This window comes from Vulpes lagopus, chromosome 23 (genome assembly GCF_018345385.1).
Source record: "Vulpes lagopus strain Blue_001 chromosome 23, ASM1834538v1, whole genome shotgun sequence".
NCBI lineage: Eukaryota > Metazoa > Chordata > Mammalia > Carnivora > Canidae > Vulpes > Vulpes lagopus.
Genome location: NC_054846.1, coordinates 57,261,367 through 57,286,734, shown reverse-complemented (window position 1 = coordinate 57,286,734; position 25,368 = coordinate 57,261,367). Strand labels below are relative to the sequence as shown.

The 25,368-nt window shown below is 44.5% G+C and overlaps 1 protein-coding gene and 1 pseudogene across 2 annotated transcripts in view; both read left to right on the top strand.

Moving 5' to 3' along the window:
- The window catches only part of KIAA0319L (KIAA0319 like), a 91,019-nt gene that overhangs the window by 54,106 nt on the left and 11,545 nt on the right, over positions 1 to 25,368 (top strand). For both annotated transcript variants that reach the window (XM_041738048.1, XM_041738049.1), the window contains 12 exons: positions 706 to 952; positions 2,962 to 3,063; positions 6,484 to 6,581; positions 9,959 to 10,046; positions 11,195 to 11,287; positions 14,046 to 14,178; positions 17,362 to 17,590; positions 19,144 to 19,267; positions 19,846 to 19,978; positions 22,148 to 22,296; positions 23,672 to 23,823; positions 24,169 to 24,307. In XM_041738048.1, the coding sequence (XP_041593982.1) occupies positions 706 to 952; positions 2,962 to 3,063; positions 6,484 to 6,581; positions 9,959 to 10,046; positions 11,195 to 11,287; positions 14,046 to 14,178; positions 17,362 to 17,590; positions 19,144 to 19,267; positions 19,846 to 19,978; positions 22,148 to 22,296; positions 23,672 to 23,823; positions 24,169 to 24,307 (1,687 nt within the window). The remainder of the gene's footprint in view (positions 1 to 705; positions 953 to 2,961; positions 3,064 to 6,483; positions 6,582 to 9,958; positions 10,047 to 11,194; positions 11,288 to 14,045; positions 14,179 to 17,361; positions 17,591 to 19,143; positions 19,268 to 19,845; positions 19,979 to 22,147; positions 22,297 to 23,671; positions 23,824 to 24,168; positions 24,308 to 25,368) is intronic.
- On the top strand, positions 6,593 to 9,810 carry LOC121481080 (annotated as a pseudogene).

Here is a 25,368-nt window from a genome sequence, read left to right as displayed (position 1 = left end):
CCTTGACTGTCCAACTCATCCATTACTTCCAGCCTCCCACTTTGCTTTTGACTCTCAGCTCCCAGCACAGGCCATGTTAATCTCATTTCCTGTACTGTATACTCATCTCTCCCCCCTCAGCCTTTTGTTTTGTAAACAGTGGTTTACCTTTTTAAACTCAGCTTAGAATTCTAGGAAATGCCTTTATTGATTGATTGATTGATTGATTGAAAGCATCCTTCTTCACACTGTCCGTCTCCAAGATTGGAATTAAGTACTCTTCAGATGGTGCTTTTTTGGTTCATTGTAACTTTTATAGGTGTTTTTATCCTTGTGGCTTGTTTTTTGTTCTTTCTCTAACTAGATTGGGCACTCATTGAGTGCAGCTATTATATTTTATTTACATTTTGGATCCACAAGGTCTGATCCATAATAAGTGCTTAATAAGTATTTGTAGGAAGATTGAATATGAATGTTGAGAAAAGTATACATAGAATGATTACTACTACTTTGTTTCAAACAAACCTCTTTGCATAGAGAAAAAGACTGGGAAGATTTATAACAACATTTTAACACCAGTTTGAGTGGTGAGATTAGTTCCTTTAATATTTTTGACAGTTTTGCATTTTTCATAAAAACACAGTGTGTAATTATTTTATGAGAAATAACCTAAAAAATTGGCAGTATAACTTTTGCCTATTCAAATGAATTTTTGCATTTCTTTAGGTTCACAAGGCAGTTATAATTTCCAGTCCCTTAACTACAGTCCTGACTGCGGAGATTCCTGGTTGGTCAAAGAATGAATCAGCCCAACCCGAGACATCAGAGTATCCTGGTACTACACCTAGCACTCAGCAAGTAAAAAGTCTCGGGAAAATCCAGAATGCTACCCTTCTGCCTGTGGCTCCCTCCTACAGTTACACCACCCCTGACTCCCAGGCCTCTTTCCAGAGCACCTCAACACCATACCCAGGTGAGGCCCTTTGCTTCTGCCCTTGGAGATAGGATAGAAAAGGAGAGCATTTTATCACAGTGTTCTCCTTAGTGCAAGGAACAGAGAGAGGCATGACTTTTGAGTACTGTAGGTTAGAGAAAAAAATAATCCTATCTTTTTTCCTGTAACCACAGGACTTGGGGCTCTCCATTCTTTTCTCAACAGGCCCCAGAATATGGGAATTTACGAGGTTCATTTTTCCAGAGCCAGATTCCACTGTGCCTGGGACTTAAAGGCAGGAGATTCAATTAAGTAAAGTTCGAGGAATGAAACAAACAGAAGCCACAGGGAAAAAAGTTGGATTTTTGTACGTATTTGCCTTCTGAATGGCTGATTGTAGGTCAGATATTTGTCTCTCTGATTTTTGGCATCATCTTTATTTTTAAAGCAGACCATCCATAGGAAGGAGATTTATAAAGAGTATTGCCTTAACAACAAATCTGTGCTTCATGAGTGCTAGTCTAAGGTATTAGGAGGAAATGGTTAATCAAGGAAACTAACTTGATCTCTATCCCCTGAAAAAGGCAACAGGGTGAAGCAAAGCAAGTGAAAAGGAATTTTTCTGATTTTTGATTTCCTAGGGTTTTCTTTCATGGTAGTATAACATGAAATTTTGGGGTTTCAATCCTGAGGCACTAAAGTAATTTTTGTGTGCAGGCTGAATGCCTATAATTTTTGGTGTAATTGTGAAGGGTTTGAGTAACACTCTATTTTTGTCCATTATACTCTTTCTGAGTATAGTGATTTATCTTTCCTTTCTTTTTTTTTTTTTTTTTTTATTGAAAGTCACTTCAGAAAATTCTTATTCAACCTCAGGGTGTCTAAGTGCTGAAGTTTCTTTCCATAAGGAAGATTTCATTTCTTCCTAAGTGTAGTACCAATAGATCTTAAATTTCATGTTTGTCAAGAGGTCCTTATTACTCCCCACTCTTGAAATATGGGCTGACCAGGCATTTGTTTGCTTTAAGCTCCTTAATTCCTGGGTCTCATACCAAATAACGATTTATTGTCAGAGGAATAAGATTTATATAACAGTGGTTCTCAACAACTTGCAAGCATTTTTGGTAGTTATAGTTATGGAGGAGGGATGCTACTGACACCTTGTGGATGGAGGCCTGGGATATGGCCAGCTGTCTTATGTGGTGCACAGGACAGTTTCCCCCACCCCCTACAACAAAGAATTATCTGATCCAAAATGTCAGTAGTGCCAAGGTTGAGAAACCCAGACATGTATGAAATAGCTATTGAATAGTGTGAAGACCGTATATAGCTATTAGCTGATGTGGGTATTCCAAAAAAGCTAAAGTCATTCAGGAAGTAGATAAGTTTGAACTGAAATGGTCTGGGAAGATTTCTTGGAGAGGACTGGCTGTGCCAAAACAAAGTACTGATTTAGAATAAAGAAAGCATACACTCCAGTTGAAGGAAATAGCATTAGCAGAGTCCCCAAGAGTAGACCATGTCTTCTGTGGAACACAAGAGGGAAAATGAATATAACTAGAGGCAGAATTGGACAGGAAGGATAAGGTGGTGTGATCAGATGATAATGGTTCTCTAAAACCAGCTTAGGGGTTGGCCTTGAACATGGGTGGGAGTGGGGAGTCTTAAGTAGGAGAATAACATGGTGGGGGAAGTATTTTAGAAAAACTAATGGTGGTAAGTGTTAGAATAATATGGTGTCATGATAACCTGAGAATTTGAATAACGAAGAAGTCAGCAGTATTAGATGCTATGGGAATAATGGATGTGGGTTGAGAAACAGTTACTGGATTTGCTAAGGAGCAATTTGTGGATGACCTCACAAGATCTTTTTCAGTGGCAAAGTGAAAGCCAAATCAAATTTCAGAGGATTAGAGAATAGATAAATAAGGAGGAAATAAAAGCAGTAGCTGAATATTGTTTGTAAAAGAAATTTGTCCCCAAAAGGAAGAGGAATGAGGTAGTCTGGATCTACTTTCTTATCTCTTGTATATTTTCTTTGTTTCTAGTTATAAAGGAATTGGTGGTATCTGCTGGAAAGAGTGTCCAGATCACCTTGCCTAAGAATGAAGTTCAGTTAAATGCATACGTTCTCCAAGAACCACTTGAAGGTAAAACATCCCCTTACATTTGGATATTGTTTTAATTTATGATATTTACATACCTTAATTCATTTACTAATTGCAACCGCCCCGTGAGCACAGGTTATAGCGTGCACATACAGAAATATTTCCCTGATGCAAGAGTAGTATAATGTTTGAGATCATGGGCTTTGACACCAAAGCCTGGGTTCAAATCCTGGCATAGCTAATCATTAGCTGAATGATTTTAAGCAAATTGTTTTTACATTTCCATTTCTTTTTCAGTAAAATGAGGGTAATAATTTCTACTTCATAAGGTTACTTTAAGGGCAAAATGAAATGATATATAAGAGACCTACTTCAGTGCCTAGGAAATAACTGATACTCATTAAATGGAGGTTGTATTCTACCCCTTTAAGAGAGGAAGAAACCGATACTGAGGCCAGCCTATTTATTTTGTCCAAACAACTAGTATTAGCAGCTATAGAACTCATAGAGGAGTTATTTAAGACTATAGTTAATGTAGATTTGGCATTTAAAAAATAAATAAAAAGGAAGACAGGGCACCTGGGTTACTCAGTTGGTTAAGTGTCTGACTCTTGATATCTGCTGAGGTCGTGATCTCAGGGTTGTGAAATTGAGCCCCTGCATCAAGCTCCGTGCTCAGTGCAGTCTGCTTGTCCCTCTCCCTTCCCCAGCTTGCCCTCTCGGGTGTTGTCTCTCTCTGTCTCTCTTTCAAATAAATAAATAAAATCTCTCTAAAAAAAAAAGAGGACAAGCCCAATATGATAATAAAATTCAGATTTATGAACTATATAAATTAGGGGACAATGCATTCATTATTTAAGCAAACTTTTATAATATGAGCATCCCTTTCACCTTTTTTTTTTTTTTAAGATTTTATTTATTTATTCATGAGAGACACAGAGAGAGAGAGAGAGAGAGGCAGAGACACAGGCAGAGGGAGAAGCAGGCTCCACGCAGGGAGTCCGATGTGGGACTTGATCCCAGGTCTCCATGATCATGGCCTGGGCTAAAGGCAGGTGCTCAACTGCTGAGCCACCCAGGCGTCCCTCCCTTTCACCTTTGAAGTACATATTAATATACCAAAATTTAGCATAGAAACACATAAGCACTTAAGATTTTCTATGACAATAATGAAGCATACTTTGATGGAAAATGGTTGCCTTGAGTTTATGCTACTCTTATTACAGGGTTAGTCAAGTAGAATGCTGTACTCTAGGATTCAGGATGGAGTCCTTCATTTTAGGTACACACCTGTCTTGTACATTAGTCCAGCTTTCTAATAGGCCTCATACCAAATAGTGTATTTATGCAAAAGTACTTTTCCAGAACCTAAGCACCCTCCCTGTTCTATATTTCTGCCCTCAAAAATAAGGTTTCCTTATCAGTTCATTCTACCTTCCTCCAGACAAACTTTTATTTTTTTAAAGACTTTATTTATTTATTTATTTATTTATTTATTTATTTATTTTTTAAATTTTTTTATTTGTGAGAGCTAAGTGCAAGTGAGAGAAAGCACAAGCAGGGGGAACGGCAGAGGGAGAGGGAGAAGCAGGCTCCCTTCTTGATCCCAGGACCTTGGGATCATGACCTGAGCCAAAGGCAGATGCTTAACCTGCTGAGCTACCTGAGTGCCCCTACCTTCCTCCAGAGAAGCTTTAGCCTTCTGCTCCCCTGGTGGTAAGTTACAGTGAATGAACTTGGTGGCCTCTGAAGATGGAGGTGAGAACTGCTTTGAGCTGCACTTGCCTCCACTGTTTTGTGAAAGGAGCTAGGCTCTGCGTTAGGTTCTTGTCTAACCCCTATTTGCATATACAGTCTGTGAGTTGCTGTCACCTTATAGATCAGTATTCTAAAACACCTGGGTTGATTGTTTTCAACTTTCCTTTCCACGGGTTCAGCATTTATCAGATACATGAGATGGATGGTTTCAAACTTTCAAAGGTTAGGGACAAGTGAACAGGACCAGCTCTGCATACTCTTCCTCCCCGTCATCTCCTGTGGCAGCCCCTGAAGCACTTCTTAGGATCCCTCTAGGGTTCAGAGGCATGGTTTGAAAACCACTGCCGTAAATCATTTAAACCAACATTCTGTCTAGCAGAACCTATCCTCAGTTGTTCCTACCCTTGGGCGAGTTCCTGGCTGTGAGACATAATTCATCCCCCAAGCTTTTCTGTCCTAGGAATATTGTCCTTCTTGAAATTGCATTGCCAGCCTTAGATATTATAAAATTGTCAGTTCCCAAATTAGTGTGAGTCTGTATTATGTGTGGAAAAATAATTTCCAACTCTAGCTGGAAGAAAGGTCATCTCAGCACCAGTCCCACTGCTGCTGCTGCCTTCCTGCTTCTCACCTAACCTGACGTCTACATAATACATTCGTGAGAGCTGCCTGGGGCTGACAGCTGCCCAACACAAAACTAGTATTTGGGGAGGAAGGAAGAGTAATAGATCTTGTATCTCAGGCTTATAAAATGAAATCTGGTCTTCAGATGAAGGCTGTCGTGGAATTTGGGTCTATATGCTAACTTTTGAACTCACGAACTAAGAAAAAGATGACCATTCTGTTATGCTTTTGAGGTTTCTTCTTTTTTCCTTTTATTTTTACTTTTGGATAGTGACATAAACTAAGCCTTCCTACCAAATCTCATCTGTCCCTAGTCAGAAGTGAATTTCAAAAAAAAAAAAAAAAAAAAAAAGAAGTGAATTTCATTCCCCCCACCAAATTTAAGACTGCTTTCCCGGGGGCGGGATTCCGTTTAGATAACAGGATCCTGACCTTGCCCTACCCAGTCATAGCTTCCGAGCTACAAATGAGGACCATTTAATACTTCATTTGATCTTAATTAATTTCAGTGGGGCCCGTTTTAAATGGGCCATCCCCTGCCATCTTCTGCAGCATGTTATTTAGCTCAGCAGGAATGAAGTAGCTCTTTTAACTCACCAGGGTGTGATGACCTCAGTGAGACAAGCATTGTTAGCACTCTAAAAAAGCTATTTTTGAACCATGTTATTTAGAAGTCATTGCTGTTCTTTGTTGCAAAAGAAGTTTTGCAGGAAAATGGCCCTTGTTCCCAGTGAGTTCATCCATAGTGGTTGGTAGGGCATGTATTTTCACTGTGATTGCCACACCATGAGGAACATGGTATTTTTGAGGGAGGATTGGTCTCTCTCAAGGGGAGGGTGGGTATGGGAAGGGAGAGAGCGCTGCTGGGAGAGAGTGGAGGAAGCCTGACTGTAGCTGAGTCAGCAGATTCCTCCCTTTCTTTCAACAAAACATTCAGTCTCCCTGTAGGCTTTGGGGTGGAATCTTAAAAACTAAGGCCTTGTCAAGATTTAGGAGAGATTTGTTATTGGCAGGATGTGTGGCTGCCCTCTTTGTGTGTAGGTGTGTGTTTTCATGATTTTTGTAACTGCCCTTCTATAGGAGAAACCTACACCTACGACTGGCAGCTGATTACTCATCCTAAAGACTACAGTGGAGAGATGGAAGGGAAACATTTCCAGATCCTCAAACTATCCAAGGTGAATTTGCCTCCTCTCACTTGCAGGGCTGGGTGCTGACCATTTTCTAAAATGTAGAATGTAGAATTTTCTGTTCATACTTAAATCAGGAACAATCTTTCAGAAGTGATTCCTCAAAAAGTCTGGCTGACATCCAGTATTTGTTAGTGTATGATTCTCAAATGTTCATTTATGGTGAGAAGACTATATAAGCATGGTGGTGATAGCTGAAAATACACACTAAACAGCTTTTAAGGGTAACATAAGGATTTTAGAATTTGGGAGATAAGCTAAGTTTTTTGTGGCCACAAGACTGTAAATTGGCTCAGTCTTTTTTGGGATACAGTGTAGTTATTAAGAACCATAAAAATGTTCAAATTCTTTGGCCAGGCAATCTCATTCATTTGTTCATTCTTTTTTTCTTTAACAACTATTCATTGTACACTAGTTATGTGTCAGGCAGTGGGGATTTACCAGTGAATTGATCAAAATCTTCACATTCAAGGACAATAGAGTCTCATTGGTAGCAGTTATAACAGGGGATGCACTAGGTCAGTGCAGGGGGTATTGAAGCCCTGGGGAGTTTGATTTCTTTGAGTTTACTTGGGTGGGTCATGACAGGTGACTCACTTTCTGGGTAAAGGGTAGGGTTCTGATAACCTACGCAGGGGAAGCAATATGTTCACTGGGCCAAATATTAGAAAATGTGACTCAAAGGGAATTCTGTATGGTTCAGCGTGACTGGACCCTCTGGCATGAGAAGAGCAGTGGCACAAAGTTGGAGAGATGCATGGGTCATATTACAAAGAACCTTATGCTAGAGCAAGGACTTTGAATCTTATCCATAGGGATATAGGGATTATGGAACCTTTGAAAGTTTGGTTTTTGTTTTTTGTTTTTTGTTGGTTTTTTTTTTTTGGAACCTTTGAAAGGTTTTAGACAACAGAAAGACTTATTCAGATTTTCAATTTAGAAAGATCACTCTGACTGCAAATTGAGTGAGGTAAGACTCAAACTAGGGAAATCATTGGAGAATCTGTCAAAAAATGTAAGCGTGAGATAGTAATAACCTGATTTAAAAAACAAAGTAAAACTTAAAAAGACTGCTATTGAGCTCATAATATGTGCCAGACACAGTGCTAATTGTTTTATGCACTTACTTCATTTTATCTTTGTAATGACCCCAAGATGTGGATACTAATATCTGTTTTATAAATGGCAAAACTAAAAATGTGAAAAATAGTTTAGCCAAGTTTCACAAAGCTATTAAATGAGAGATTTGATCTGGAACTTTCCATCCCTAAAGCTCTGGCTTTTAACAACTGTGCTGTGATGGTTGAAATCTAAGGTGATAGCATTGTGAATGGAGAGAAGTGAGTGGATGTGAGAAATATTTATGAAGGTCGACTCTAGAAGACCTGGTAATGGATCTGTTGGGTGGCGATGTTGAGGAAGGGAAGTCCAGGATAACTCTGGCCTTTTGGCTTAGGCACCTGGGTAGATATTGGTGCAACAGTGGTGATATTCACTGAAATGAGGAACACAGAAAGAGGAGTAAGTTGGATGAGGTTTGCAAATGATTAAATCATTTTTGGACAGAGTGAGTTTAAGGTACCTGTGAAACATTTGCATGGAGGTGTCCAGGAAGTAGCTAGGAGTCAGAGACTAGAGATCAAGACACAAGTTGAGGCTAGAGAGAGAAATTTGCACACTGACCTCAAACAGATGACAGTTGGAGCCATGGCAATTGATGAGATCATCCAGAGTGTGTAGAGTGAAGGAAAAAAAAAAAACAGGTCACAGTTGGAATCCTGGGGAACACTGTCCTTAGAAGTGTGGAAGGAAGAAGAAACTGAAGGAGATGAGGAGTAGGCAGAGAAGTGAAAGCCAAGGAACGAGAGCTTTACAAGAAGAAAACCGTCAGAAACACTAGTCAATTAGCATTTGCTCAAAGAAGAGAATTCAAAAGAAAGGAAAAATCTCATTCATCTGAAAGATATTCATCACAGCATTGGTTATAATAGTAAAAGTCTGGAAACGACCCAAATACCCAACAATGTGGAAAGCTTCTGTGATACGATGCATTTACTCATGTACTTTCCTGCAGCCGTGAAAATGACCATCAGAAAGACTATTGTAATGGGGAAGGTGTTCATGGTAAATGAATAGAAGAAAGAATAATAAAAAGCTTGATGCAGGTTTTTCTTTCCAATCTGCCATCTGCAGTGGAACCACCGCCAAGGATGCAGATTTTCATGAAAATCCTTACAGGAACGAGCATCACTCTCGAGGTTGAATCCTCGGATACAATAGAAAACCTAAAGGCCAAGATCCGGGATAAGGAAGCAAATCCTCTGATCAACAGAGACAGATCTCCACCAGCAAGCAACTGAAGATGGAATTCAAAAGGAATCCACCCTTCATCTTGTGGTGGTGCTAAGAAGAGGGAAGGAATCTTCCAGCACTCCCAAGAAGCATAAGCACAGGAGAAAAATAAGCTGGTTGTCCTGAAATAAAGGACACTTATAATGTGGATGAGAAAATGGCAAAATCAGTCACTGTCGTTGGGAATGCCCTTCACATGAATGTGATGCTGGAGTTTTTATGGCTACCCACTTTGACAAGCATTAGTATGGTAAATGTTGTCTGACCTGTTGCTTCAACAGACCAGAAGACCAGTAATTGTATATGAGTTGATAAAAGACATGAACTAACAACAATAGCAAAAAGCTTGATGCACACCTTGGTTTTAATTGGACCTTGGAAGTCCAGGTCCTTGAGGTGGTGATCTCATCTTACTCCTCTCCAAACCCCAAGCCTAGGATGATGTCCAGTACATAATTGGTTCTCAGTGTTTGCTGAACGAATGAACTATTTAAAAACTACTTTTTGTATGTGGTCAAGGATTGGAAGGAAGTAAGAGAAATATGATTAACTGATGTGCTAGGGCAGTGGGATTGTGGGTGATTTTCTTTCCTTTATGTTATGTTTATACAGTTGGTGGAAATCAGAAGGGAAAAATATCTAGATATTTGGGAGCTCTTTGGTATTTTTACAAAATGGTTTTCTTTGTAGAGATGATTATTTTAATTTCATAACTCTATGAAATAGGATGGTTGGGCCCTTAATGTTCTTTTGAAAAGAAAATGAGAGTACAGAGATATTGAATTCCTTTTTGTTGTTCTAGAGTCAGCTAGTAATAAAATTCACATTAAAAGCTATAGATTTCTAGTTTATAATTCATTGTTTCATCTCCTCACCTAGTTTACTCTCTCCCTTTTGGAAGCTGTGCAAGAAGAGAATACAGTCTCAGCATGGAAAGATCAGATATATGTGTTGTTTTACATAGAATTGCTGCTCTTTGTGGTTGTCTAAAAGATCTTCTCTCGCTTCTGCAGCTTACCCCTGGCTTATATGAATTCAAAGTGATTGTAGATGGTCAAAATTCCCATGGGGAAGGCTATGTGAACGTGACGGTGAAACCAGGTATGAATTTCCCAGCCCCGGCTGAGTCTCCATTGCTTCCTCTGCAGGATTCCTAAAGAGGGGCAGATTTGACTTGAACGGTTTTTGAGTCCTATTCTTTCTTTTTCTTTTTTAAAAATATATTCACTGAACAATTCCTAGTTCAATGTAGTGAAAGGTTATGGTGGCAGAGTATATACTTTGGTTCCAGTTGGGACATTTGGCTGGGGGGAGAAACATTAGTCACATGGCCCCCAGTGCAGTATGGCCTGAGCTGTAGCCTGTCTGAGAACTACTTCTCCAAGTAGGTCATGCTGAGAGAGGACCATGTGTTGTGATTAAGGGACACAAGAAAGCCAGGAGCCTGGGAAAAGCATGTAGAAGGAGAACGAGCCAAATGGCTGACTCTTTCTGATCTCTTTCCAGATATGGGTTTTGCACACAGAATTCCTCATTTAATCCCTGCCAGTCTTCTTTCACCTTGGAAATCAAATCCTGTCATTATTTTTAAGTGATCCACCACAGATAAAATACAGTGCAGTAGCAAAGTTCCTTGTTTTGCATTTTCAGGGAAATTTGGGGGAAATAGATTTGTTGGTAATAGATTTTCTATATATTCCTTGAACTCTCACCAAGGTAATCCTTTCCCTTCTTAAAAATGTGTTACATAAAGACTGTTTGATTATTTCTCAAAGAAAAGGCCACTGGGTTTGTAGCTCACAGTCATTCGAGTGGACAGAGTGGTCTGTGACCCTGCCATCACTCAGGCCGAGTCCCCTCAGACATAAGCTCAGGGATGGTTGAGAAATCACCCATTATGCTTTCACCACAGTCTGTACCAAGGGATAGTTTGCTTGCCAAGGTCCTTATTGCACAAGGCTCATGTGTTGTCCACCTCTACTCAACTTGTGCCACCTTTTCTTGAACAAGGTAGCACATGAGTGTTGAAAGTATGCAAAGGCATGGTCTTAGGAGTGATCAGGTTTGGAAGAGGCTTTAATGCTTCCACGTGTCTTATGATAGAATGGTAACCCTGGTGTGACTTTCCCATTTGGTGATGCACCCATCAGTTATGTTGTGGACTAATTCATAATTCACCCACACGGGCCTGCTCCTCCTATAATATATAAAGCCCATCTTCCAATTTCTTCCGGGTCTTTTTCTTACAGAGCCCCGGAAGAATCGCCCTCCTGTGGCCATTGTGTCACCACAGTTCCAGGAGATCTCTCTGCCAACCACTTCCACAGTCATTGATGGCAGCCGTGAGTACTTGTCTAGACATGATGTTTAAGAAGAGCATTCACTGTGAACTGTGTTAGAAAACTCTGGCAGAAGATTTGGGGCCAAGGGCGCCTGGGTGACTCAGTTGGTTAAGTGACCTTAGCTCAGGTCTTGATCTTGGGGTCATAAGTTCAAGCCAGGTGTTGGAGCCTACTTAAAAAAAGAAAAAGATTTGGAGCCAGTTATGTCTGCATTCTGTTTAGGCCCATCTTGACTATGTTCTGGGAAGACTACCCATTTCAAGCAACTAATTAGGACACAAAAACCAGACAGCCCAGACAGCCCCTATTTAAAATCCCTGTGTGGCTTGTTGGAAGTAATACTTCTGCTCTTTTGAGATATAAGAAAGTAAGATTATGCAGATATTTAGCATCTTTTTGTATGAAACTTACTAGTTCTCTCTCTCTCTTTTTTTTTTAAGATTCATTCATTCATTCATTCATTCATTCATTCATGAGACACACAGAGAAAGAGAGGCTGAGACACAGGCAGAAGGAGAAGCAGCAGGCTCCCTGCAGGGAGCCCGATTCAGGACTTGTTCCCAGGACCCCAGGGTCACGCCCTGAGCCGAAGGCAGACGCTCAACCACTAAGCCACCCAGGTGCCCCAAAACTTGCTGGTTTTCAAATTTTCTTAGAGTTACCATTCTCAGTTATGGAAACAAAGCTCCTTCCTCTCATAGCAAGATAAATAACTGAGGGTCTTGGCTGAAGAGCTGTCCCCCAGCGCTCACTGCCTGACAAGCTTCCTGTCAGCCTCCCGGAGAGACTCACAAAACATGCTCCACACCCCGGGCTGGGCTCCTGAACATTCACCCATCAGAGTAGTGTCCCCTGTGGGTAACTTCTGGGTCTTTGCCACTGATCCTGGCTGTGCGTGCAGGGGGTCTCAGGCCTGTTATCTCATCAGTGTCGGCTTGGTCCCCTTTGGGGGCATATGAAGGCCCTGCTGCCCTGATTGTCTTGCCCCCGACAGTTGTTCTACGGCCGAGGCAGTCACTGCTCTAGCAGAGAAATCTCTAGCAAGGTTAAACATTTCATGTAGATGCGACTGGCAAGAGGAGGAGGGTAGAAGAATCGCAGGCCAAGAGGGAAGAGAGAACAGGAAGAGGCACTTGTGATTAGAGGGTCCCACAGTGCCGTTTTACTTCATAGTTTTGAATGGGTCAGAGTAAGTCGTGTGTAAAGGTATACAGAGGAGAGCCTCCCTACCATCCCCCTCTCCCAACTGTCCAGTTTTCCTCCAGTCAATGCTACTATTTCACATTTCTTTCTACAGGCATTCTATGCACGTGTGAGAAAATACATATAGTCTTTACGATAACACATAGTAGACCCTGTTGTGTGCAGTGCTTGTTTCTTTATATGGAAGAATTTTTCTTTTTTTCTTTTTTTCTTTTTTTTTCTTTTTTTTTTTTTTTAAGATTTTATTTATTTATTCATGAGAGACACAGAGAGAGAGAGGCAGAGACACAGGCAGAGGGAGAAGCAGGCTCCCTGCAGGGAGCCCAATGCGGGACTCGATCCCCAGTCTCCAGGACCATGCCCCGAGCTGAAGGCAGAGGCTCAACCACTGTGAGCCACCCAGGTGTTCTGAAGAATTTTTCTGAATCAGTACATGAAAGAGTTCTTTTTTTTTTTCCTCTTGGTGATCACATAGCCTTCCGTTAAACAGCTGTATAATTCCCTGTATGGCTGTATACCTGCTTTCAGTCAGTCCCTATTGATGACCACTTAGATTATTTTTGGTCTTTTGCTGCTATGGAGAATGTTGCCATGAAAAATGTGTACGTGTGACATTTAACACACGTGCACATCTATCTGTGGGATAAACTCAAAGAGGAGCTACAGGGCGAAGACACATTTTGCTAACTTGCCCTTTGGGAAGGGAAGGTGTGTGACTGTGCTGCCACCGTGGCTTATGGAAGGGCTCACTCCACACCTTTACCCATAGAGTGTGTTACAAAACTTGGGTCTTACCAATCAGGTAGGTTAAGAAAATAGTATCTGAAGTGTCGTTTAAACTCGCGTTTCTTTTCTTTCTAAGTGAGGTGGAGTGTCTTTTCACGTGTTTAAGAATTTTTGATTTTCCATTTCTCATACAGTAGCATTTTTTTTAAAGATTTATTTATTCAGGGATCCCTGGGTGGCGCAGCGGTTTAGCGCCTGCCTTTGGCCCAGGGCGCGATCCTGGAGACCCGGGATCGAATCCCACGTCGGGCTTCCGGTGCATGGAGCCTGCTTCTCCCTCTGCCTGTGTCTCTGCTTCTCTCTCTCTCACTGTGTGCCTATCATAAATAAATAAAATTTAAAAAAAAAAAGATTTATTTATTCATTGGAGACACAGAGAGAGAGGCAGAGACACAGGCAGAGGGAGAAGCAGGCTCCATGCAGGGAGCCTGACACGGGACTCGATCCTGGGTCTCCAGGATCACGCGCTGGGCTGAAGGCGGTGCTAAACCTCTGAGCCACCCAGGGATCCCCATACAGTAGCATTTTAACCAGAGGTTGCCGTGTTGGAGTCCTGGGACAACTACGCAGTGGAATATCCATAGAGAAACAGAGTGACCCAATATTCCTAGGGAAGAAAACCTCTGGAGGGGTAATCATGTCATGAAGTTTTCCTTGCTTCATGTCTCTGGGTGTCTCTGGGTGGTTGCTGAGACCCAGTTTGTGTAAGCTGGGGCGGTGCTGAGACCCAGCGCTCTCGTGTTGTAACTGATGTTTCTTTATGGTCAAGAAAGCACTGATGATGATAAAATCGTCCAGTACCATTGGGAGGAACTTAAGGGACCTCTGAGAGAAGAGAAGATTTCTGAAGACACGGCCATATTAAAACTAAGTAAGCTCGTCCCTGGGAACTACACTTTCAGGTAAATTAAGACCCTTCACCTTTCCTTTAGGCCACGCTTTTCCCTGGGAGTTTTACATTCTTCACGGTTGTTGGAGATTTGGTTGATGATAGGGCCTTGGATTTCTTTAGTTCTCTGAGCCCTATTGGTGGTTGTGGTCACAACAGTGATCAGTTTTTAGGGCAACGGCCGTGGCATAATGGGTCAGGACCCACCACAGTTAACCCTTCTCAAAGCTGCGCCTGCAAAGCTGCACTTGGCAGATCTCTGAAGTTTTTTAGGATTTCTGTCATTAAGTGAAAGGGTCCATCTTCCTGTGCCTTCTCTCAGGAAAAATCTAGAAGGAACCTGTTTCCATTTTGCCTCTTTGGTAAATGCTTCCTCAACTTACAAGGTTTCAAAATCTTTACTTTGGACTAGTGGTTTATTTCAGTATGACTTGGGGGATCTTTCTCGGTTGGGTGTTTTAGAGAATTTGACTCAAAGATAGTCCTGGGAACTGGTGTTGGCACTCTGGGATGTGATTAGTGAGAGTGTGAGGCCGGCTCTAGAGTAATCCTGTTTGGGCTTGCAGCATTCCTGGTATGTCACAGAGCATTTGTATGTGAGTGTCAATCTCACAAACACCAGGTGTTCATGATACTAAACTTCTTTTATATCCGAGGAAAATGAGGCTCAGTTGTATTTACTAACTTCTCTGAGGTCACAGATTTCAGCTAGAACGGAAGTGCAGCTTCTCTAACCCTCAAGCCAGGCTCGTTTTGTTCCACCCCTTGACCCGAGCTGTACATACTTTGTTAATGCTTTCTTGAGTGCTCTTCTCAGTCCATTGGCATTCTGCGCATCCTTAAGGGCTGCCTCGGTTTCCTGTGAGGTGCAGTAGAGGCTCCTGAGGTTCCTCCGGGAAGAGGGACTCTGTCTCTCCCGGGACCATCGCACCCGGGGCCCCTGCGCAGCACCTCCCATGGTGCAGCGGTTTATTCGTGGGTGTCTGTCTTCCCATTAGATCCGCAGTTAATCAAATTTTTTTTTTAATTTTTTTTAAATTTATTTATTCATGATAGTCACACAGAGAGAGAGAGAGAGAGGCAGAGACACAGGCAGAGGGAGAAGCAGGCTCCATGCACCGGGAGCCCAATGTGGGATTCAATCCTGGGTCTCCAGGATCGCGCCCTGGGCCAAAGGCAGGCGCCAAACCGCTGCGCCACCCAGGGATCCCAGTTAATCAAGTTTTGACACTACCAGAGACACAGTGACAAATGTCCTAGCACAGCACCTGCTGTGTAAATAAATACGACTTAGTAGCGCTCTAACGACTTCAAATGAATGAAAGGCAGCTGCCGTTCCTGAGGTTAGAGCCTTCTCATTGGCTTAAAATGGAAATGTGAGTGGGTTTTTACCTTAACTTTCTAACATAGGAATTGTGATATTTATGAAATCTACCTTGGGCCAGGTGGATCCTTTTTTAAAAAGCAACACTAGTAGCTCCTGTTTCTTGAACACTATAGTACTATTCTGAGCCCTGTGCATCCAGTAGCTCATTTAATCCTTATTGTAGGTATTATAATTACTCTTATTTTGTGGATTAGGAAATCCAGGCACAGAGAGGTTAAGTCACTTGCCCAAGGTCACACAGGTAGTGTGACTTGAGTCTGCACTTTAAACCCCAGTGTTGGGGTGGGTGCGGTACTGGCGGGTCATTCTTTTTTCCTGTCCATTTCAATCTATGAAATGATGGGATTGGGTTTGATTAGCGATAAGATCCAGTCTGTTTGGTTCCACTTACCTTTCCTCATTTCCTCCTTTGACATGGCAGTGGCCTCTTTCCCCGGACACATGGTCAGTTGCTATCGCATCCAGGGTCCTTGCAGGCAAGCCCAGGACTGTTGGAGGAGAAAGAGTAAATGGGCAGCTGCCATCTTGCCATTTGTCTGTAACTTGCTTTTGCTCTGAAATAGGAGGCAAATAGGATATGTTAAAAAACAACAACTGAAAACAACAGGGGAACTGGAAAAAGAAAGAACTTTTGTGGATTTTTCTTCTTCAGATGTTTGCCGATTTGCACACGTCCGTGTGCCTGCCGTGTTTGTGCTCTTTTCCTAAAGGCTAAAATACCAAAAATCCCCGTCAGGCCGTAGGTAAAAGGTGAGACTGTGGGATACAACCCCACAGATGTCTGGCTCTGTCTGTGGCTGGTGGTGAGATTTACACAAACGACATGTCTTTTCTATGCTTTTCCTCTTTCTGTCAGCAAAATGGAAGGAACCCAAACCTCCTTGCTTGCTTATGCTCACATTTTGAGGTGGCAAGAGAAGCTTTAGGCTGTTCAGCTGGAAGGCATCATTTAGGTAAAAGCCTGCTCTTATAAATGAACATTTTTTTTTTCCTCTTGCAAATCCTGTTTCACACTGGCACCAACTGTGGGGCTGTTGCGTAGGAGAATTCATTTGCATCTTGGGCTCCTGTCTTACCGGAGCCAGCCATCCTGGTCCAGCCCAGAAGCTGTCTGCCCAGGCCGCCCTTCTTGCAGTGTGTGCATGCATGGGTGAAGCAGGATGGCAGGAGGAGAGTGAGCCGCAGTCAGAGCTTGCTGTTTAGGGTGGCACCTTTGAGCCCCACAGCTTTAGGGGCCAGGGATTACCTGTGCTCAAACCTTGGTTTCTGGGCTGTGGAGCCGGAGAACTGGGGCTGCATCTTGGCTCACCGTGTAGCCCCGGGCAGGTTACGCAGCCTCTCAGCTTCCTGTACGGTGAGATGGAGGATGCCTACTTTATACGATTGTTGTGAGGACCAGATCACACAGTGCTTGTGAAGGTCTCAGCGCACAGACGTGGCAGGTGGTGGAGCAAAACGGCACTGGTGACAAATGGCCTGGATACAGATTCTGACCCCACTACTTTCAAACTTGGGCAAGTTACCTCCCCGTACCTCGGTCTCCTCAGACATGTATGGCATAAAATCAGGATCGTACTTTCTAGAGCTGTTGTGAGGATTTAATGAGATAAAAAGCACCTGGAACAGTGCCTGGCACTCAGTCATGGTGCGATGTAGTAGTGTTCGGCCTTCCCAGGAAGAATGGGTAAAGAGTTGGTTACCATTTGGTCCCCTGCTGCCTTGGTATTTCTTAGCCTTGATTTCAGTCCTCTCCGATTGGTTTCTCCTCCTGGAGCCCATCCCTGATTGCACTCCTCTCTGCCCTGCTAGCTTGACTGTAGTCGACTCTGATGGAGCAACCAGCTCTACCACTGCAAGCCTGACAGTGAACAAAGCCGTGGATTATCCCCCTGTGGCCAATGCGGGCCCCAACCAAGTGATCACCTTGCCCCAGAACTCCATCACCCTGTTCGGGAACCAGAGCACTGATGATCATGGTATCACCAGCTATGAGTGGTCACTCAGCCCAAGCAGCAAGGGGAAGGTGGTGGAGATGCAGGTAGGAGGGAATGGCTTCTGTCTTTTCTTGCCCAGGGGAGTTCAAGCAGATAGACTGGGTTACCCTTCCAAGGCTGACTTTTTACTTCATTTTAATCACCCAGGTTGCATTTATATAGAACATTGAACATTGGAATTTAAAAAAAAAAATCTAGAACATTTAAGGGGCCTTTAATGAACACATTACCAAAACCTTTGTCTTTAATGTTTGATATTAGAGGAAAAGACTAGATGAGAAACGGGGACTATTCTAGAATGGTTCCAGAGAGTTAGACTACACTCAAGCCTTTTGGGTGCAGATCTCCCCCCGACCCTGAGAAAGAGCATGTGTATGAGTAGGGTGTGAGGAGAGTGGGAAGGAAGGGCAGAGGGAGAGAGCGAGCGAGTGAGCATCTCAAGCAGGCTCCATGCTCAGCACGGAGCCTGACACGGGCTCGATCTCCTGATCCTGAGATCATAATGCAAAGGTGCAGATCTTAATGAGCTCTCCAACAAATGGGGAGTTGTAGCCCACCTGGCTAGATGGTGAGCATCTTCCGTCTGGAGATACTTAGGAAGAGACTAGATGTGTCACCAGGCAGGTAAGTAAATGAAACTGCCTATGACAAACCAGACAACAGCCCCTGACTGAAGGGTCAGCTGCGCCTCGGGTCAGCTAGTCATTGCCACATGGAAATATGGTCCCAGGATTCCTAGCTAGGCCAACTTCTCAAAAAAAAAACAAAAAAAAAAAACAAAAAAAAAACAGAAATCTAGACCTGTGTGTGAAAATATTCCATTTGGAGGGGGGAGCCTGGCTGGCACAGTCAGTGGAGCATGTGAGTTTGAGCCCCACGTTGGGTGTAGAGATTACTTAAAAATAAAATCTTCAAAAAAAAAGAAAATTTCTAACTTTTAAGACACTGCAGGCCAAACAAAATACCTACAAGGTAGATTCAGCCCAGAGGCTGCCAGGTTTTGCCTACGGTTCTAGAGGAAGCTCCTGCCTTGGAAGCTTGCCCTGAATTGTGTATAATGTTCCTCTGACGCTCTTTGTTTCCAGATTGGAGGCATGACTTAGAGCTCACATTTCACCTGGCTTTTTGTTTAGATATTATGGTCGGTTTCTCTGCTGCTACAGAATCTGCAGAAACCTGTAAGGGGACAGCATGGCGTCACCTAGCATTTTGAGTTGCTGCCTTGTGTTACTCGGGCAGCTTTGTTAAGATTGCTGAGTGGTCTCAGCAGGAAGAACATGGTTTTAAAAGGGTTATTTTATTAAACACTCATGGCCCTCTTGCTGGCTGGGATCATAAAGACCGATCTTGGTTATCTCCGCACACTTTCCTGTACTCCTCTCCCTTGTGAGAGCTCTGACTTTATTGAAACTGCTGCTGTCAGGGCAGGTTGTTCCCTTGAAGGGGGAACCTTTTACTTTTTACAGAATGTCCCACAGTGCCGGATTCCACACTTACTAGGTTTAGAAAATGAGGTGCATCGTTTAGACTAGAGTAGGACTTGTGTGACGTGATTCTGGGAGTCTCCTTTTCCACCTGTCTGTGTTTATGCATCCAGGGTGTTCGAACACCAACCCTGCAGCTGTCTGCCATGCAAGAAGGAGACTACACGTACCAGCTCACAGTGACCGACACAATAGGACAGCAGGCCACCGCCCAAGTGACTGTTATTGTGCAGCCCGGTGAGTTCAGCCTTGTCGTGCACGCTCTTCTGCTGGCTGGCCTCTTGAACCGTCGGGGAGAAGAGGGTTTTGGTTCTGATCTATACGACAGCGGGGTAGGAGGCAGCAGGCCACAGGGCCCCTGGCATCTTTGGTTGTCCACTCTGAGCGCTTTCCTCAGAGCTAGAGAGAGGGAGAGGACTTGACGGCCTCAGCTTGTGGCCTTGCCTGGGGCTGGTTATTGCAGCTTTGAGGGGACCTAGCAGATAGAGTCTGTTATCCCAAATCCTACCCTAGCCTTTAAGGTGAAAGCCCTCGTCTGCAAGAAAACCCTTATCACTCAGACCCTCTCTTTTTAACACCTGTAGCATCACATCTCAAACTGACGTGGCATCTCACCTCCATCGTATTCTGCAGTGGTCTAATGAGAGGCTTTCACTCTGAAGTTCTTCATCATGAGCTCCCTGACCCACAGTATCTGATAGTTCTGTGGGCAGAGAGGCAGTGTTCTCATGTCTTCCAGAACATATGTCCCGGTTAGTTCCTCTCCTTTCCCAGCTCAACTGCCTGCTTTTGATCTCTGTGTCTCTGTCTTCTAGAAAACAACAAGCCTCCACAGGCAGATGCAGGCCCTGATAAAGAGCTGACCCTTCCTGTGGACAGCACCACGCTGGATGGCAGCAAAAGCTCTGATGATCAGAAAATTATCTCCTATCTCTGGGAGAAAACACAGTGAGTATTGACGCAAAAGCCTTATTAATACAACCCCAGACCTTTGAAAGCAAGGTGCCACTGGCTCTTATGGGCTTATCCCAGGAGGGTGACAGAGAAAGAAACGGTAACAATCCTAAACTTCAATTCTAAGGAACTGACATAAAATAATTGTAAGAAAAAAGGAATGCTTGTCATCCGCTAGTCTCCAGTTAGTACTCTGTGGTCCCGGTGCTCTCACAGGTACGATCCATCTGCTGAAACGCATAGTTTAATTACACTTGAGATGCAGGATGGAAGGGGTAATGGAGCAGAAAAATACTGGTGCTCCAGATTACCTGGGTGAGGCTGGCAGTGGGAAGGGCAGAGCACTGGTACCGGGAATCGAAGGGTCATCTGCACAATGAGAGCATTGCTCTGTCATTGTTTCCTTAAAGACACCGTTTACCAGTTATGGTAGTGAGAGGCCAAAGGCACTCACCAAAATAATACTAATTAAACTGGAATTACCTAATCGAACCATTTCTGCTTCTCACAGTTTGTTTCAGCTCCTCTAAACTGTAACAAATAGAGCTCAGGTTGTGTGCAGGATCCCACAGGAAGCAAAAGAATTCCAAGGGAGAGTTAAAAGCATTCTTGATTTCCAAAGGGACCAACCATAGGACAGCCTGAGCTTTTTGTTTTGTTTTCATTTTTGACTAGGGCATTAGAAATGGGTGGGAAGGGGCTATAATTGAACTATAGGAACCGCGTGATTTACGATTGGTGAGTTGGATTCTAGAAATTCTTTTCCTTGGCTCTTGTCTCTGGTGGAGAACTGAGTCTTCCTCAGTCCGGTGTTTTTGTTTTGTTTTGTTTTGTTTTTTAAATTTTTTTTATTTATTTATGATAGTCACACAGAGAGCGAGAGAGAGGCAGAGACACAGGCAGAGGGAGAAGCAGGCTCCATGCACCGGGAGCCCGATGTGGGACTCGATCCTGGGTCTCCAGGATCGCGCCCTGGGCCAAAGGCAGGCGCCAAACCGCTGCGCCACCCAGGGATCCCCTCAGCCCGGTGTTTGAATCATGACTCTTTGCTGACGACACAAGAGATAAGCCGTCAGCTGAGTTTTACCAGTGCCTACAGCAGAAAGAACGCTTGGTGTAACTTCTTGGGGGAGAATCTGTTTCAGGAGGGATGACTAGGGCCAGAGGTTACATGTTTAAACAGCAAAACAGAGCAAAAACCGGGAAGATTGCAGATTTCTCTGGTTATCCTGTAGTTTTTTTTAAAGGTTTTATTTATTTATTTGAGTGAGAGAGAGAGAGACAGATAGACGGCGTGCAAGCAAGGGGAGGAGCACAGAGGGAGAGGGAGAAGCAGACTGCGCCCTGAGCAGGAAGCCCGATGAGGGGCTCGATCCCGGAGAACCTGGGATCGTGACCTGAGCCAAAGGCAGACGCTCAACTGACTGAGCCACCCAGGCACCTCTGGTCATCCTGTAATTTCAGGAAAGCTCTGGGGTGTTCACCCTGAACAGAAGGGCTCTGTGGTATATGCAGAGCTGTGCCTGGATGTTGGCACAGAGCTCACTCCCCGGCCGCAGGCCCCTGCGTGAGGCCACAGAGGAGGAGGAGGGTTGCCAGGTGTGCGGGGTCCTATGTGACCCCTGTCCAGGAGCTGCAGGGAGCTTGGCTTTAGAGCTGCTAAGAAGGGGATGGTTTTGCTGACAGTTCCTCTGCAGCCTTGGCCCATTTCCTTTCCTTGACTTTTCAGTAGGAGGGAGTTTGGCATGTGATTAAGAAACGCATCTTGCTTCTTTGCTGGCAAGAACTGAACCAACTACTGGGCCAGAAATGCTTTTCAGAAACATCACTCTGAAACCCTTCTTTTGATCGGAGACCTACTCAGAGCACTTTCTTCCTTTTACGAACTGGAACAGCAAAGAGTTTGAACGTTCTAGAAAGTCAGAGGATAAAGCTAGACATGTTTGAAAGCTGGTGAATGGAATTTTCTGATCAGCAGGGTAGCCTATATTTTGGGGCCAGACGACACTGTCCAAATGGAATATTTTTAAATGTGCCCTCTCAAGGTCTGGGAAACAGTAGTTCGTGTCTCAGCTGAGGCCATAAATGTCTGCTCCTGCTGAGTCAGGGACGGAGAGCCGCAGACAGGTAGCGCTCCATCCTCTGGCTTCTGTCTTTGTCCAGGGGACCTGATGGCGTGCAGCTCGAGAATGCGAACAGCAGTGTCGCCAGGGTGACAGGGCTCCAAGTAGGAACCTACGTGTTCACCTTGACGGTCAAAGATGAGAGGAACCTGCAAAGCCAGAGTTCTGTGAATGTCATTGTCAAAGAAGGTACCTCCCTGCTTTGTGTTGGTGCAGGCTCTGGGGCAGATACCTGAGGAATCGGGCAGCTTTTTGGCTGCAGCGATTGATCAGAGACTTGGGGGGGGGGGGGGGGGGGGCGGGGGGCAGCTGCTACGTGCTTTTCTGAAACAACCTTTAATTGGGGTGACTGCAAGGTGAATTTTAACTTCTTGTCTGTCTGTCCCCCTCCCACCTTCCTTCTCAGTTGAATAGGGAAAGAATTTGGTTTTTTCCTTTGCATCTTTATGTTGTCTCTGCTGCTAAGCCCTGGGCTTTCTGTGGCTCTCCCGCTGGTGCAGTGACACCTGCCGTCAGGCCTTAGAATGACTGTCCTGCGCCATAGCTTCCTGTGCTCTTTGGGGAGCCTGCTGCTGCCAGCGTGAGGCTGGAGTAGATGGGCTTGCTGCGGTGTGCAGGCTGCAGGCTTGGGCAGGCGGTGGCCTGCGGGGAGGGCTGTGAGCTGACGGGAGGTACGCAGGTGACCTCTGGCTAAGGTATCCCGTGCTCAGTGGATGGAGGTTGCACACCTGAGTAAACAAAGCTGCAGGTGGAGCCCAGAAGAGATCTCCTGTTTCCTTTTTCTCTATTAGAGTATTAAGGAAGGAATAAAAGATGTTGAGAAAATAACATTCTGGGCCCTATTTTGGCTTTTGTTTTGTTTTGTTTTTTAAAGGTTTTATTTATTTATTCATGAAAGACAGAGAGAGAGAGGGGCAGAGACACAGGCAGAGGGAGAAGCAGGCTCCATGCAGGGAGCCTGACGTGGGACTCGATCCTGGGTCTCCAGGATCACGCCCTGGGCCAAAAGCAGATGCTCAACCACTGAGCCACGCAGGCGTCCCTTGGGCCTTATTTTGAATAGAATTTGTGGTATCAGCTGCCTGAAACCTAAAGTCTAATAAGGCTTTAGTCCAGTTGGGGTCTCTGTCTCCAGTCACATGCTTCCCAGGCAGAGACGTGGAATGCTTCCGGGGAGGCTGTTAGGAGGACCCAGGAGAAGCTGCTGCCGCTGCTGGATGGTGTCGGAGGAGCATTTCTCTGGGTGGGACTGGCACCTGAGGACCTATGGCCCTGGTGGTTTCCCGTCTGCACTGCTAGTGTTGGGCTCCCCGGTCCGGGCCGGGTTGTGTTTAGCATGGACAGGGGGGAACCAAGGCTGGTCTTCACTGGGTCCTAACTCCTAATTAAAAGTTGGCTTATTGTTTAAAAAAAAAAAAAAAAAGCCACTAGGCTTTTCAGTGCTGGCGTGGCGAGGCGCCTAAACAGTCCTGCATTTAGGATGCTTTTGATGTTCATCTCCCCATAACCATCATGAGGAAGCATTCTTTCTTTTCTGTTATTTCACTGATGTCTCTTTGGTTAGAAATGAACAAACCACCTATAGCCAAGATAACTGGGAACGTGGTGATTACCTTGCCCACGGACACAGCAGAGCTGGACGGCTCCAAGTCCTCAGATGACAAGGGAATAGTCAGCTACCTCTGGACCCGAGATGAGGGCAGCCCAGCAGCAGGGGTAAGTGCCAGGACCTGGGGAGCTGCACAGGGTCGGGATGATGCGACGGCGAGAGGAGGCCGAGCCAAACATTCCGGGATCCGTTTTAACCAAAGGGTCTCTTGTGTCAAACCTGGATTGCCCTCTGAACCCCGGGGAACCCGAATCCAGGGACCCTGCCTAGGGTCGCTCTGCAAGCTAGTGTGGCACAGAATGTGCTCTTCTGCCCTAATCTTGGAGCTGTGGGCTGCAGAGCTGTCACAAAGCAGGAGTTCCCCCGAGGGGGCTTAGTTATAGCAGAAGCAGCACCTGAGCCCATAAAAGAAGTGTGGTTTTGCAACATCGCCATGTTGTTCAACCCCACAGGAGGTGCTAAATCACTCTGACCACCACCCGATCCTCTTTCTTTCCAACCTGGTTGAGGGCACCTACACATTTCACCTGCATGTGACTGATGCAAAGGGGGAGAGTGACATGGATCGGACCACTGTGGAGGTGAAGCCTGGTGAGTTCACCTAGCCCTGGGACTGCGTGGGAGTGCCGGCCCAGCCCAACAGGACCTCAGTCCTGGGGCCCCTCTCCAGTGAGGACAGAGACAGGTGGCAAAGCTAGCTTCTAAACACTCTAGAGACCCCAAGCTGAAAAATCCTCAGACAGTCTGTTCCAGCAGTATCCCTCCTCCCCTCGAGGAGTATGGACCCCCCCACTCATCTCAGATGGAGAAACTGAAACTCAGAGAGGGCACGGCTTGCTCAGCGTCACACAGCAGTTGTGTCAGAGCCAGGCCTTCAGGCCCCTAGTCCAGCGCTCCTTCCTCTACATGTGATGGATGAGAGAGGGCTCTGGGTGCTTTGGGAATCTGAGCACAGGAATAACTTGAGTCATGATGCCTCATCAGCACCCAGCTGCAGAAAACAATTTATTTTTATAAGTTGAGCCTCAGGCTTTATCTGACAACCCAGGGAAGGTAAAGTAACTGCTGTCCTTTACATTTTTCAGATTTGCAGAAGTAAAATTTCTTTCTTAAATAGAACCATGTTTTTATTTTGTTTTATTTTATTTGGCTAATTTGGTGTTAGGGAAGCAATGAGCGTGGGGTGGGGCAGAGCTTTATAAGTTCCCGAGCCTCTGATGAGAAGGTATTAACTGTAGAGGGGAAGGAATTTTGGCAGGCCTTCCAGTCCTTGTCCTACCTCTATGAAGGACAACAGCCAAGACACTATACAGCTTCTTCTGTGTTTAAAATCAGATCACAGATAGTCTGCTAATTATGCAAATGATACATCAGAACAGGCAAATAGTGCATCCAATTATGGGAATAAGGTATTCTGAATAATCACGTTTAGCTTCCAACCGCAGAGCAGTCTCTAGGACACAATTAGAAATGAAGGACAGTGGTCTCCGAGTCCTAGAGTTGTGAGGACACTGTGCAGCTCGCTGTTGCTCTAAGGAAGCCCTCATTTCTTGACCACTTGGATTTTTTTGTGCGTTTACTGTCCTCAAACCTGAAAGGCTGGTGCATTTCCATTATCAGTAAGATTGTTGAGGTGGACATTTTCTTCCCCG